The 15,768-nt window shown below is 33.4% G+C and overlaps 2 protein-coding genes and 1 long non-coding RNA gene across 3 annotated transcripts; 1 reads left to right on the top strand and 2 right to left on the bottom strand.

The window, feature by feature from the left end:
• Nucleotides 1-640: 640 nt before the first annotated feature.
• Nucleotides 641-2,087, bottom strand: LOC115982213. The gene is made up of 2 exons (XR_004089553.1): nucleotides 1,758-2,087; nucleotides 641-881 (listed from the first exon to the last, which is right to left on the bottom strand). It is a non-coding gene; the product is annotated as an uncharacterized LOC115982213 (long non-coding RNA).
• Nucleotides 2,088-5,621: 3,534 nt separating this feature from the next.
• LOC115979738 lies at nucleotides 5,622-10,085 on the top strand. The gene is made up of 3 exons (XM_031101803.1): nucleotides 5,622-5,689; nucleotides 5,844-5,940; nucleotides 8,078-10,085. Exon 3 carries the CDS (start codon nucleotides 8,096-8,098, stop codon nucleotides 10,046-10,048), a length of 1,953 nt encoding a protein of 650 aa, XP_030957663.1. The 5' UTR covers nucleotides 5,622-5,689; nucleotides 5,844-5,940; nucleotides 8,078-8,095; the 3' UTR covers nucleotides 10,049-10,085.
• Nucleotides 10,086-13,437: 3,352 nt separating this feature from the next.
• Nucleotides 13,438-15,132, bottom strand: LOC115978782 (hydrophobic protein RCI2B-like). Its single transcript, XM_031100646.1, has 3 exons — nucleotides 14,861-15,132; nucleotides 14,668-14,763; nucleotides 13,438-13,751 (listed from the first exon to the last, which is right to left on the bottom strand). Exons 1-2 carry the CDS (start codon nucleotides 14,948-14,950, stop codon nucleotides 14,680-14,682), a joined length of 174 nt encoding a protein of 57 aa, XP_030956506.1. The 5' UTR covers nucleotides 14,951-15,132; the 3' UTR covers nucleotides 13,438-13,751; nucleotides 14,668-14,679.
• Between the last annotated feature and the right edge of the window lie 636 nt (nucleotides 15,133-15,768).

Consider the following 15,768-nt stretch of genomic DNA (forward strand, 5'->3'; position numbering starts at 1 on the left):
GTGTCCTTTCTGTTGGAAATAAAGGAGAGATAATACTTGAATTTTCCTTGTAAATTACACAATTTTATTTTACCAGAAGAGGTGGCGGAGATGAGGCGTGGACTAAGTTACTATCTTGAGACAAATCGTGCTGTCTACAGTATATCTGATGTAGTTAGACAAATAGTTTCTGCATGTTGCTCCCAGGATACAATAGCCCAGCCACCTTTGCTGATTATCCTTGCGAGCCTACATTGCTCGTAGGTAGGAATGGCAACGGGTCGGGTTCGGGCCGGGTTTTTTCATACCCGGACTCGACCCGTAACCCGAACCCGACCCGTTTAGGGAACCGGGTTTTTTCCCGGGGCCCGGACCCGCCCCAGCCGGGCCCCACGGGTCCTGCGGGCCCCGTTTAGGACTTGGGCCCAGTTCATGGCCCAACCAAAAAAAAAAAAAAATTTAAGCCCAGATTTATTTTTTCCTTAAGTTCAAGCCCAGGTTTATTTTTGCCGTTCAAGCCTACATATTCCAAATAAAAAAATTAAGCCCAAATTTATTTTTGCCTACATTCAAACCTACATATTCAAATTCAAGCCTAAATAACGTGACCCAAATCACTAGCTAAACATAAAAATAAAATAAATCAAACAAGTCCAAGAAATAAGTATCAAAAGTTCAACGAGTTCAAGAAATTAAAAAGCTACAAAATAAATCCCACAAGTTTAGAATAATTACAAACCAACATATTAATCCAACAAGTCTAAGAAATTAAAAAAAAAAAACTACTAAATTAATACAAAATGTTTAATCTTCATCAATTGTGATACAACTCCCATCAATTGTGGCACAACTCCCAGATTTGTTTGTGTATGTGTTTGTGTCTTCCATCTCCGTTTTAGGCTCTGCATTCCCAACAAACACAAAAAACAAAATTAACAGAGTTAATTTGAAAATCTCTCACAAAATACAACAGATCAATAGTTAACAAACCCAATAACAGTATAACATCACAAACACCTTAACCCATAAACCAAACCCTCACCCACCCAAAACCCAAATAAACATTATTATTATCATCACAACAAATTCAATGAAACACCACACATAAGACATTAAAACTTCACATATCCTAATTATGTTAAATACACTGCAATTCCAATATTTCTGTGAAAAGCTCTAATGGGATTAGTAAGTACAAAATTATGTTTAAATATTTTCACTAGCGTTACAAACTTGCTTTTGCATAAAGCAAACAATTTAACCAAAATAAAGTAAATTGTGTAGGTGTCCTGCTGTAACAAACTTACAATGGTATATTATTCACTCAATAAAACTAGATTCAATCACCATAAACATTTCAAAAAAACACATTTATAGCTTACAATATCAACAAAGAATTTAAAACCATACTGGGTCTTTCTATTTCTAAAATTCATAAATGAGTAAACTAGGAGAGATACAAGCATATAGATTATGCAAACCAATATTTACAATAAATTCAACAATAATTCAGTCTACAATAATTCAGTTATTGACTAAAACATAATAATAGCACTTTCCTAGATTTTCCCAGGTACCAAACAAAGATCAGAGGGCTTTTTCTCACAAACATAGATAGTATTATTATCAAAAGTAAAGAAAACCCAGCAGATATACAAAATAGAAAAAAACCCTTTCAACAACAAAGATATTTAAGACAAAGCAGTTAAGGAAAAGAATCAAAAGATAAAAACGAACTTCACGGACTCAGTGAAAATGAAATAAGAAATTAAGAATACCTGACTGACTGCTGAGCTGAGCGAGGGAGGGAAGGCTCACGGACTCAGTGACTGACTGACTGAGGAAGTGTGTGAGTGAGGGAGGGTCGGACTGAGCTGATCGAAGTGAGGAACTGTTGGACTGCGCTGCGCGTGAGGCGTGAGGGAGAGGGAGGAGGGAGGCGTGAGGCAGAGGGAGACGTGAGGCGTGAGGCAGAGGGAGGCGTGAGGGAGGGAGGAGTGCGGAGTGTTGGACTGGGCTGCGCGGAGGCGTGAGGCAGAAAGGAGGGAGAGGGGCTGCGGCAGCTGAAGATTGAAGAGTGAAGAAGAAATGAGGGAATAGTTAGGGTTAGATTATAGGTTTATATATATATTAGGGTATTTTTGTAATTTTAGGTACCGGGTTTTTATACGGGTCGGGTCTGGATTTTTTTAATAAAACCCGGACCCGACCCGGACCCGTTTCGGGTTATTTTTTTAAAACCCATACCCGACCCTATTTCTAATCGGATCGGGTAAAACCCGGCCCATTAGGGTCGGACCGGACCGGGTATCCACGGGTCAGGCAAAAATTGCCATCCCTACTCGTAGGATATAAGCTCTCTATAGTACTTTCTTTTCCCAGAAAGTTTTGTAAAAAATAAATTATTTTTGTGAGCAGTAAGAAGCAATAGATGGTAAGTGTTTAAGACAAAAAATTGTTTTTGAAAAGTTTGTAGCTTTCTAATTCAAAAATAAAAACGTGTGTATAACTTTTAGTTCTTTCCATATATATATATATATATATATATATAAAGCCAGACCCGTGGCTTGTCCTTAGCAAAAAAATAAAAACGTTTGCAAATTTTAAAACTTTAAATGGACATAAAATTGTTGAAATCAATGTGTGATGAATAGCTTTCTTTTTATGCATATATTATATATAAACCGATCAAACCCTCTTACCAAAGTATATAGGTGAGGTAAGTTAATAGACAAATCAAGTTTGCCTTTTAGTGTTATAATGCCATTAAAAACAAAATTACAGCTCCTAACGTGGCTATCTTTTAGCTATCAACTAATACTTTCTTTTGAAACTTTGACCATACACAATAATTATAACCAAGAATGGAAAGCAATATATAATGCTATAACCCATCAATAGTAAATTATATAAATATATAGTTTTACAATATCTTTCTATCTATAACATTGCTATTAAATATATTAAAAGAAACGTTTTAAAGCAAAAGTTTATAAAGGAAAGTATACCAAAAGGTCGCAATATATGATATTAAAATTCACATTAATTTTCATAAATTTCCTGATTAAAACCATTGACAAAAGCTATTCAAATTTTGAATTATATTTGAATTTCAAAATTTAGCAATCAAATATCTGGCATTAAGGGATAACTGATACACATAAATGAGTATTAAAATAAATATAATATTCTTTTTTTATAAAAATATCCAACACTTTCAATGTTTAGGTTTTCTCAAAGGGAAAACGTTGGAGAAGCGAGGAATTCAAATAAAGCCTTCCCCTTGGACCTCCTATTTGAAAGTGTTTACCCTCTCTCTCTAACTCTCTTGTGTGTTTGACTCCATCTTAGGGACCAACATTGATATCTTTTTTGTCGTCTCTTTGGTTCTGCTTTTACACTTTTGCTATGCTTTGTCATTGACTGTTTGTTGGTGCTTTTCTATTTTATCTCCATGGGTCAAGGTAGTCAATGGTTCTTGTAGGTGGGGATGTACTAGCTGTGGGCCAACTTTTGTACACTTGGTATCCTTGTCTTCCTTTTGTAAGGGAGAAAATTAATTGAACTATTTGGCCTGGGTAAAACTCTAATGGACTGATTCAGCAAAATAAAATAAAATAAAACTCTAATGGACTGGAAGTGAAAAAGAGGAACCTATAGGACAACCAAAAAAGGACAAAAATTAAAATTAAAATAATTTTATTTACCTGAACTTTTTTTCAACCATAGACATCCAAATTAAATGAAAATTTATTTTTCAACCATAGTACAATGATGCAATGACAAATCTGCATAAGTTGGCACCTGATTGTGATTACAAATGTACACAAAATGTAGGAAAGAAAAAGTTCTTTATTTAATCTTAAATAATTGTCTTACCAAAAATCCTTAATCCAAAATTCCTAAAATGGTTGGGGTTTACCAAAATTGGCCAATTCAAACTCAATCTAATTGTGATTAAGGATTTGTTGACTTGACTCTTGAGTATCGGCATTACCAAATCATATCTAAACTTTATACGGTCAAACCAGAAAAAGTGTGAATTATAGAAGAGATCATTCAAATACCTCATATTTTCTGCACACTCTTCAACTTTATAGTTTATACCCCGTTTTTAGCAGAATATCATGCACAACAGTAAGATCCATCCTTGTACCGGGGGGGTGGGTGGGAAGCATAGTTGGCATCACCACTATATTTTTAGAACATGCATCAAAAAGCGAATCAGAGGCAGCAGGAACGAGCAAGCAGAAGAGACAGACAGTTTTTCAAGATTTGGCCAATCCCTAGGCTCAGACTGAAGACACTTTGAAGCAAGTTCAACCAATTTATAAGTAGCATCATCGTTGGCATACTGTCCTTCCAATAATGAATCCATCAACAGTAGTAATGCATTTTTCCCTTTTATCGGGTTCAACGCCTGGAATTGTAATAATCACTTGAATAATTATGAAACTGTCAAAATAGTGTTGGCCATCATATGATTCAACCATATACAGCTTTTGTGTGCCTGTGGATTTGTAAGCATAACCCAAATACTGATATAAACAAGTACCAATGAGTTTTTACTTGTGGATATCCAATGAGTTTTTATTCAATGCCAGTAATTAACTCAAGTCTAAAACTTTTGGATGTCCCAGATGTTCTGAAAGTCATGACAAACTAAGCTCATAAAGAATTGTAAAATGAAACAAGTTGCTTGATGAGCACACAACTCCATGTGGGGCCTTTCTCATTACCCAATCGTTTGAGGTAGCAATGATGTCAACCAAAAAAAAAAAAAAATGATAAATAATAAAACTTACACGACTTAGATAAATAGTGGAATCCAATGTAACATTGAATGCATTCAAGATATATTTGACTCATATGCAAGGCTGTAATCCATTTCTAGATCCTTTAGATAAAGCGTTACAGATATATGATTGTACATACTAGTTATAATCCATGGTGATTGCACAAAAGAAGAAGAAGACACCTTGGAATTCAAATAAATGGAGAACAATCTCAGGGTTTATGGAATGAAGACAACATACATGGCTTGGAGCAGTGGCGGAGCCACGTGAGGACCGAGGGGGGCCTTGGGCCCCCCAAAATTTTTCCGCTTAGCCCCCCTAAATTTTTTTTTTTTTTTAAATATCTTAAATAATTTGAAGACTCTTAAATAATTGTCATTTTGGCCCCCCATCCCTGATAATATACCTATATAAAGTCTAAAAATAAATACAATTTTCAATACAATAAAATATAATCCACAAATACATGTAAATAAATTACAATAATTACATATTTAGCATCTTTAAAATGAATACAGATATATTAACAATTACCACAACATATTAGGCCAAAAAAACAATTATCTCAACAAATAAAGGAGAAAAAAAATTCTAATTTTCATCCCAATGTATCTAGGTCTTACTTGTACACGGCAAAAAAAATTGAAAAGTCTGAAACTTTGTCTTGCAGTTGTAGAACAGAAAAAATCTTTCAACAGGTGACTCTCTCTCTCTCCGTTGAGGACTTGGGCTTTGCATTCTTCTTTCAGTTCTTTCTCTTTTCCTTCAGCGGTTCAGCCTCCTTCAGTCCTTCTCGCCACAGCCACTGCACTGTTTTTGCCCCCTTCTTCTTTCTTTTTTTAATCTTTTCAGATTTAGATCTTTCCTTCTCATCCCTTTGTTTAAAAGTAAAATTTTTGTCTCTTTGTTTAAAGGTAAAGGTTTTGTCTCTTTATTCTGCACTTTCTAGAATTGTAGTAGTTAAATATATATGTACTGTGTTCAATTTTTGTTGGGTAAACGTGATATGTGTTGAATTGAGGCCATAAAAAGTGACTAATTTTGTACCATTCTTATTACAATTGTCAGTAGGCTACAGCTGTGGGCCCCTCAATTTGTGACTCAATTTTGTGAAGCTTCTTGTGCTTGTGCTTGACAGCTTGTGTGCTGTGTCACCGTGCTCCAGGTATTTTTTTTTTTTTTTCATTGCTTTCTTTTTTAAATTTCTTATAATATATTATTTATTATTATAATAATCAATATATTATAGACAAAATATATATATATATATATATATACATATATATTCATGTATTTAGTTGTTGTTTATTCTATATTTTTTTTATGTATTGACATTTAAATGATTGTTTGTCTTTTATTTAATACTTGATGACTTTAGATCTCTTAAAGAGCGTATGTTACAGTTTTGAACAAAGATGTTTAGCTTTTATGTTATTGTATGTTTTGCGACTTTGCCCATTTTATAGTTGATTAAAGATATTAAATCATTTTTTTTAATTTTGTCTCATGATTGCTTAATTTTAATTAAATATACTTTAGTTTATACATACTCAGTTATGAAATATTGTATATTACTATTTGACATTTCATACACACACAAAAAAAAAAAATTTATACATGACCCTCCCAAATATAAATTCCTGGCTCCGCCACTAGCTTGGAGGAATATGCTTCCCACTTAAGAGGTCCAAGAGAACTGTTCCATAATTGTAGATCACACTCTCTGGGATGACCCTTCCTGCAGAGTATGACACTAATCAAATTCACTAGATGTGGGTCTTCGTATCTCTGTAATTATCAATTACATCTTAATTATCAGATCAACACTAGTGTAGGGCAATACTACTCAGAAGAAACAGTATTTGCATGTATCTGACAACTCGCAGCTGTTTTTAAATATAGGTCACAACATTTTCTTATTAAATGCATTATTAGCAAGAGTACAACCTAATCAAACTTGGAGTTCAATACTGCATAAACAAGCCGCTTATTACTCTGTCACACTAATATAACATGTCAATGAGTGACAGAGAAGAGGGTTATGGTAGTATTCTGCTTTAGTAAAGTAATACCTAGGCTGTTCTATTTTATGTCCATAGTGTTGGTGAGAGACAATCTGACCATTTCATCAAACTTAGGTAATGATAAGTTGCAAAATGCATTGGAAGAAGGAAATAGACCCTAAAATCAAATTTTAGTCATTCAGCTTGTTGATTTTTCCTTATTTGATAGTCCGTCTGTAGACAGGGTTGATGTTTTTGAAGATGACCTCAACGGGATGTACTTTAATAGGATATGTCTTGAACCTCTTATTCATTCCTAGTTTTGTTAATGAATCGTCTCTCCAAAAAAAAAAAAACAAAAAAATTCAGTCATTTAGAAGGATACATATTCGATGTAATTACCAGTCCTTAAAAACTCAGGCTGAGTGTAAGCTAAATTAGTACTGTAGCTTTTTCCATCCTGACTATTTTTCATAAGACCAAAACTAGACAAATGAGAGTCACCATCCCGCCATGTGAATAAATCAGTCATAATCTAACCAACCCAAAAAAATGATTTTTCATTAAAAAAAAAAACACTTTTTATTCAAGAATTATTTTAAGGGGGAACATTGTTTGGAGTTGCTACAGTACTACTGTACTCTCTTCTTCAAGAGAGCCACTATGGTAACTTTAAAAAAAAAAAAAATAGAATTTAAATATGTGGTTGAAGGGAGTTTTATTTATTTATTTATTTTTATAAAATTTTTATTGCTTTCAAATGGTATGTATTGTTGCTGCTCACGCAATTTTCTTTTTCTCTGTCTCTGTGTGTTTGTTATTATTATTCCTTAGGAAATTTTTTATGTCTTTGACTATATGTGAAGATTGGAACATTAAATTTAATTATAAATAAAATAAAAACTTGATAGATGCTTATATCTCAACAAAAAAAAAAAAAAAAAAAAAAAAAAAAAAAATCTGTCTTTTGTTTTAATCAAAGATCTCTGTTTTAGCTCACACCACAACATGATCATGACCATGCTAAAAATGTAACCTTTGCAGCAAAATGTTCGAAAGAGCTTTACTGTTACTTGTGGAGTTCAATTGAAATTGTTGGGTTGTTTGGATTGGATGTACAGAGAAATTGGGCATGATTTTTTTTTTTTGAGAAGGAAATTGGGCATGATTTGGTTGTAGTTTTAATGTGTTCACTGTTCACTACGTCCTACTACTGCCTGTTTAATATATTCATTTTTTTATTCTTGATTTTGGTATAAACATATATGTTGTTTTAAGAGTGTTTTTCCTATTAACCAGGATTTTCTTCTAGTTCGTATGTTTATGCCTATCAATAAAGCGCGGAGAGGTTTAACACAAGTTCATTATTTTTTAGAATACCGAAAGCAATACACATCTTCTTCTGCTCTGCTATTCCACCCACCCAAACCCAATCCTTCTCATCATGGGTTAGGGTTATTGGGCCCACCAGAAGTCCATCATGATCATCCATCCTCATCTGTTGATCATCATCTCAATATCAAAGACCCCTTCATGGATTTATTGCTAAGTGGCAGCTTTGATAAGCAAAAATTCATGCCTCCTATACCTTATTTCGAGTGGTATCAATTTCAATTTTGTCATCCTTGCATAGATCTTTACAATTGTGGGAACAATCAACAGAGTCTGAATGCTCTGAAATTCCTTTTAGAGAAATCTTGGAACCACAATTCACTTACCACCCTCAAAATTATTTGCTTCTTGAGAAAAACAATTCCTCCTAGGAAAGATGGCAAAGAAAAGTTTTTTGCCTCACTTTTATGGCTCTACAAATGTCACCCTAAATCACTAGCATACAATCTCGAGGTGTTTGCCAAATTCGGTTATTTGAAAGACTTGCTCGAAATTCTTTACCGGCTCCTCTATGGCTATGAAATTCGGAAATATGAATTTTATGAGAGGAGAGAAATTACTGTGATGAAGAATTACAAAAAAGTAAAGCTGAAATATTCAAAAATAGTTGAAGAACCACCCGGGGAGAAGCAAATGACAATGCGGTTGAGGGACCAGAAAAGAATTCTAATGGCAAAAATGGCCATTGAGAAATACAATAATGACGAGGATTATCGCTTTTTATATGAACATATATCCGATATCTTTGCTCGACTGTTAAAATCCGATCTTGAGTTCTTGAATACTGGCCAGATTGATAAGATTAGTTTGGCTGCAAAGTGGTGTCCTTCTCTTGACTCTTCTTATGATCGTTCGACTCTCTTTTGTGAGAGTGTTGCTAGAAAGCTCTTCCCTTATGATTCTGATGCTGAGTACAGAGGGATTGAGGAGGCTCACTATGTTTATCGAGTTCGAGAACGTTTGCGAAAACAGGTCCTTATCCCACTTCGCAAAGCCTTGGAGCTGCCTGAGACTTACATGAGCCGTCGCAAGTGGGACAGTCTTCCATATGATCGAGTCCCCTTTGTTGCTATGAAAACTTACAAAAAGTTATTCTTTAAACATGATGACTGGCGAATTTGTCGTCACCTTCGGTATCTGAAGCGGTCGGTGAAGCCAAAATTCAATTTCAGCAGATTGCTTCCTCACGAGATTTTAAGTTTGTTGAACTATGCATTTGGGGAGGAAATCGCAGAGTATCATTGGAGGAGAGTAGTTGAAGACTTCTCTAGCAAAGGATGCTTTCACAACTGCATTTCAGTCTTTAGTACTGCACCATATTATAACTTCTCGAACTTTTGCTATGCTTTTAGTCTTCTAACTTCTGAATTCTGTGAGAGCCCATGGAAAGGAAAAGTGGCTGTACGGAATGCCTCAGATGATTTGGACTTTATAAAGATTGAAGGAGAAGATCTTCGATCTAAGCTCAAGACTTTGAAATCTCATGATGACATCTTTTTTAATGTTTCGGAGATTTTGTATAAAGTCATAAATATGGCTCTTGAATGCAACCTGAGCACAGATAAGATGATAAAGAAAATTTTCATTTTAACTCATACTGGCGATTTTGTTTTGTGTGGCGACGTGTCTACTGAAATTGAATCAATCAGAAAGAAATTTGAAATGAATGGCTATGTGATGCCAGATATAGTGTGCTGGAACTTGAAATTTTGCTTGATTCCTGATGTGATTTCAGCAGATGATATCACATTAATATATGGTTGCTCAAATGATATTTTTAGAGTATTCCTGGAGGGAGATGGAAATTTGGATCCTGCGGCCATAATGGATGTAGAACTATCAGGTGAAGAATACAACAAACTCGTTGTGCATGATTGATTCTTGGGGGGTTTTCTTACTAATCCTGCGTGCTAGATGACTGAAGGCACTTACTCTACATGAACTCTTGTTTATTTTCATTTCTTAATTGAACTTCTTGTTCAAAATAGAGTCCATGAAGTAATGTTCCTCATGCAATGCTTCCTACCTCCTATAATCTTTCTCGATTAATTTTACTTAATATGTTATCCCATTGTTTGATATGTCCATAAAGGCCTCTTTAGATATGCAACACTATGATGATCTAATTTAAAGTACATGTTAGAATTCTTCAATCTAAAATTATATATAAAAAAATTCTTAAGTTTAAGAAATTTAAGAAATTTGCAATGGAGGGGTAAATTAGATCATATATAACTTCTAATATAATCAAACAATGGGATTAATTTTACTTATTATGTTATCCCATTGTTTGTTATCTTTAAATTTTAATCATATATAATTTATAATATAATGAGTTAACAGCTGTTATAAAAACTGTCATTTACCCCCTCACCATTATCTTAGTATATTTGTAATTATAAATTGTTTGATTTATCCCTCAAAAAAAAAAAAAAAACGAGAGTTGTGGATTGTTTGATTTTAAAAGATAACCACCTCTCCTTTACCCTATTACTTCTCACTTTCTTGCATTTAAGGGTTTTTTATTTATTTATTATTATTATTATATATTTTTTTTTATCTCTTTACTTTGTCAATTTTACACCTACTTGCTATGTGCTGAGTGGTATGCAATATTCATTTTCCTTTTTCCATTCAATGATAAATGGGTGTTTTACTATCCATTTTAGTGAGACCTCCATCATTATTATTGTAGAAAGTTCTTGCTGCAGCGCTTGGATGGTTTATAGTTATTAGCATGTGGTGGTGGAACCACGTTCAAGGGCTGCAGTGCTTGGCTGGTTGTAGTTCTTACTTTTTTAAATGCTGTACCCCAAAAATTAAGAGTTGGCCCGCTAGAAGAAAATATTGATGTCATCTAATGATCCCCACCCAAAAAAAAAAAAAAAAAAAAAAAACAGGTCTAGGTGGTTTCCTTACAAATTTTCTTTAAAAAGAGTTCTTATAGTTGATATACTCTCGTAATAGACTACTTTCAATTACAACAATTAACAGATTTTGTAAGTAAATTGTAAAACTCAAGTTTTGAATTTTGTTCCATTCTGGCAGAAACGGCCAGAAAATCTCATACCGGTATGCAAATTAGTACGAGAACCCACCCTTTTCCAACTGGGGTAAAATTTCGGTCCATTCTATTGTGTTTCGGACGTTATGGGTTGTGTCAGTTTTCCATCAGGTATAAAGTTATTTTAAATAGTTAAAATGACTTCAAACTGAGGCTTCCAATTTTGATTGTCTCTGTTTTCTAACAAAATCTGGTTGAGCCCATGTTCTTCCCCCAATACATATGGCATCTCATGAAGTAAAACTATCACAAGTATCTAATAGTTACTTTTGTTGAACTTGGTTCGTAGTATATTTCCACACCTGTGACATAATGCTTTTTTTTTTTTTTCTTTATCTCTGTGGAGTTCACAGAGGCATGAAGAATTCATCTTTTCTTTCCTGGTGTGTTTTTGTCATTGAGATATGGGAAAAAAATAAAAATCCATCGGAGTCATGTTAAGTAACAATATTTCAGAGGTAGAGAATCACATTCATGATGTAGTTTTTCAACTAGGAGTTGAGAATCTTCTTCATAATTTCCTTAAATTGATATTGTATGTCCTTAAAAGTTGTTAGTTTATTTGGTATATTAGTGAAAGATTGCATTCTTTTCCCCCCTTTCATTTGTTCCTCTTGTATTTATTATACTTATCAGGGAAAAGAAACAATTGAATCTTCTTGTAGTTGTTGCTAAAATCTTATGACAGGAAATAATGATGTTTGTTTTGAACCTATGATATTGCAGTTTGGGGTGCTTGCAACCATGCATTCCATCTCCATTGCATCTTAAAATGCGTGAATACACAGACCTCTCAAGCACATTGCCCCATGTGCCGTAGGGAATGGCAGTTCAAAGAATAAGAGAAATTGAATGAGACATATCTGTTGTGTATTGGTTAATGTAAGGTGAGGCAAATCTTTGATCTGGAACTGGAAGCTTCAGTTTTCAATCACTAAATTGTATTATATCCGTGTTATGAGAAACGAGAAGCTTCCTTCTTGCTAATCTTTCTACACACCAAATAATTGAGGTGTTTGATAATCACAATGCTAAACTTTTAGTACAAAATAATCAAAACAGGGGTGGGTGGATGTTGGTAAGCTCATTTGTTTCTCAAATTGGTGAAACTACCGTTTTGGCTGCTTGTGACCTTTTTTTTGTTGTTGTCATTGTTGATTGATGATGTTGTTATCTTACTGCCTAATGTGGAAAAGGATTTTGCTTCCACGTGCCACCTTATTGCTTTGTCAAGCTTTTATTTTTTAATGGATAATTCCCTTTTTATATTTCTACAATGTTGATGATATATCTAAAGGAACTCCATAGCACATTCTTATCATAACAGCAATTAAGGTGGTGGTTGAGATCATGTGTTCAAGACCTACTAGATGCGTGTACGTATAAATTACTCCCAATCAAAACAGGCAACCATATTGATGAATGATGACAAATCTATAACAAGATACTTTACGTTCATAGGTTGGGCCATGGAGGAAAAAAAACTCTGAATTAGCTACTATGAGAGTACATGTTAATAAATAACAAATACTTATTAGTTACTCATTCTTAAAAATGAAAAAGTACATTTGTGAATGCTTAATTGGTTGCACACGAAATTTATGATGGATGAAATGTGTACAACTAAGGGGGTATTTGGTGGTATTTAAATAACAATTTTTGTTATTTAAACAACACAATACGTATTTCCAAAACATTTTTTCATCTACCTATATTTCTAAAAAACTTAAACAATTTTACTTGAACAACATTACCAAACAGGCTCTAAAACTTTCTTTTGAGAAAAGTAAATGAATATTAATTGCACTTTAATTTAAAAGATTAAGGCACTCCTTCATAATTTTCTTAACAGCTTCAAAAGCTGTATGTCTATAAAGTTTTTTAAATTTAAGGTAAGAGATGTATGCCTTCTTCCTTTGGTTTTTATTGTGCTTGTGCTTTTTTAGTTAGATGCATGTCATCTTCCTTTTCTTGTTCTATTCTCCTCCTCAGCTCTTTTCCAAGGAAGCCATCGTTGTCAACAATGACTAATGCTATGGTACAATTTGCTGTATTAGATTGTCACCTAGTACAATTAGCATCTAAAATTCTAAAAGTGACTGCTTTTTAAGGCATCTCATAAATTCATGTAAATTAAATAATATGGGGAGGAGGACTAGCTGTTCTGCTTACCAATAACGCAAATGTAAAAGAAAGACAGATCACTCAAAAATCATTTCTCCATAGACAAATTGGTTGAAAAAGAACACAAATCACATTAAAATAAGAATAGGTTCTAAGAAACACTAATATGACGAATGGTACCCACCATTCGTCAAAGTCTTAATCACATAACCAGTATTCCACCTTTACATCAGATTAAAAAACAAAAAAGAGGGAAAAGAAAAAGAAAAAGAAAAGAAAATCTTAAACACTTTGACACACAGAATGAAGAATCAACTGTCCATCAACGGCTATTAACGAACCCCAAATCAGAAAAACAAAAGACATATTGCCGTTCACAGGTCACACCTCCACCTGCCCAAAAAAAGATGCAAAATTGTCAAAAGTTTTTTTTTTTTTTTTGAGAAACTAATTGTCAAAAGTTTAGCCCATAATTAGAGGAAAGAAAAAGATAGTCCACTTAAGTCACAATTATTAAGATGAAATACAAGAAGTATAGTGCAAGATCACGCGGGGCCTATGCATTATACGCTGTCTATTGACTATTGAGTATATCCAATAGACAGCGTTTAATGATTCACGACTCATGTGTGAAAGAGAGTGACATTTAGGGCCTTTTTGCTTTTGTTTTTACTTTTAAGAATTGTGTTTACAAATACATTTTAACATTTGTCATGAATGATGGAATAAAAGTGATAGATCATGTGAGTCCATTCACCTCTTGCAATTCTCCAAGTAAATAAATTGTGTGCAAAGTTGTGATTCTAGCATGTTTTGTGAGGAACAAGTAATTTTACTAGTTGTTACCCCCAAGAAGTTTTTAATTCAAACTTGTTCAACTTAGAAGAAAAGTTCAAAAAGCAATTTCAAGTGAGTTCTTTTTCCCATGTTATTTTCAACAACAAAAAATTGCAAACTTCTTATACAACGACAGTTTATCTTCAAGAAATTTTTATTGATAATTTTTTATTAATACACACAAACTTAAATCATAATGTACCCACCATCCTATATTCTAAAATAAACGTATCGATGTATAAAAAGTAACTCATGCATCTCAAACGTTTTATCTTTCATATTCAATTAGCACATAAAACACATCAAGTGGAGATTGGTTATTCTAGTCTAAAAATATGTTGATATAACATTTTGTTTTAATAAATCTTTGATTTATAATTAGTAAAACAAAATTTAAAAAAAAAAAATGTTTTATATAAGAAAAAGAAAAAAGAAACAGAAGCAAGGGGGAGAGAGATAAGTGGATGCTTACAAAGATTGAAGTTCACTTGGTGATGGCATAGACAGCATAAATAATCCCAGGGAGATAGCCGAAAAGGGTCAGCAACAAACAAATCCAAAACTCGATCTGAATTATTAATCACCCACGTAAAAAATGAATAAGAAAGAAATATAAAAATAAAAATACATGAAATGAAATGAAATAAAGAAAATGAATTAGGTACCTGGCAACCAAACTTGAGGAAAACACCAAGAGGAGGCAAAATAATGGCCAAGAGGATATCAATGCAAGTAGCTGTGCCTTCATCAGCCATTTTCTAGGTATGTATGTATGTATGTAGCTTTTTCTTTGGTGGTGTTGAAAATTGAAGAGGCTAAAAGGGGTTTTTGAGGGGAGAAGAAGAGTAAATGAAAATTGGAAAGTTATTATATATTTGTATATTTGTTAACTGACCACCCAATGACTACTTTTGTGCGTGTTTTGTGATTGAAACTGCAGAGGAGAAATAGGTGAATATATAGAGAGTCAGTCACACGGACCACACGTGCTGTCACATGAAAATGAAAAAATATACGATACGCGGTTCCTTAGTGGTGTTAACAAAGTGTGTAAGTATTCTTCTCCAAAAAAAAAAAAAAAAAAAAAAAAAAGGTGTGTGTAAGTCTATCTATCACATTCGCATTACACTTATTGGTTTTGGGTTTGAGATCCGAATCATAACACAGCTAGCTAATTCTCATAAATGGAGGCACATGGCAAAACCCAAAGTTTCCCATGTGGGTTGCTACCTTTTTCATTCTTATTGGACAAACACCTTAATCTTTCCCTCTTCGCTCCACGCGCCTTTGCAACTTCTATATCCTATTTTTAGGTTCTAAATTACTTACTAGTAACTTATAAAATTCTTAATTATTTCAATTCACAAACTCTTATCTTATCTTATTATTTCAGACTTAATTTGAATATTTCATTGTTCCAAAAAAAAAAAAATACTACCTTGGAATATTGGTCTAAAATACTAGTATTAGATAGATATCGCAGATTTTAAATTTTAACTTGTCTTTTCAAAATAATTTAAAATGCTAATTTTTGACCTTCCATGTGATCTTAGGGTGTATTTTTAGGCTTACT

Source organism: Quercus lobata, chromosome 3 (genome assembly GCF_001633185.2).
Source record: "Quercus lobata isolate SW786 chromosome 3, ValleyOak3.0 Primary Assembly, whole genome shotgun sequence".
Taxonomy (NCBI): Eukaryota; Viridiplantae; Streptophyta; class Magnoliopsida; order Fagales; family Fagaceae; genus Quercus; species Quercus lobata.

Bases quoted from the DNA above. Each gene is read 5' to 3' on its own strand.
- LOC115979738 (XM_031101803.1), top strand. From the start codon at position 8,096: ATGTTTATGCCTATCAATAAAGCGCGGAGAGGTTTAACACAAGTTCAT.
- LOC115978782 (XM_031100646.1), bottom strand. From the start codon at position 14,950: ATGGCTGATGAAGGCACAGCTACTTGCATTGATATCCTCTTGGCCATT. The intron at 14,764-14,860 runs GTACCTAATTCA...TTAATAATTCAG, and splicing joins TCCTCAAGTTTGGTTGCCAG to ATCGAGTTTTGGATTTGTTT.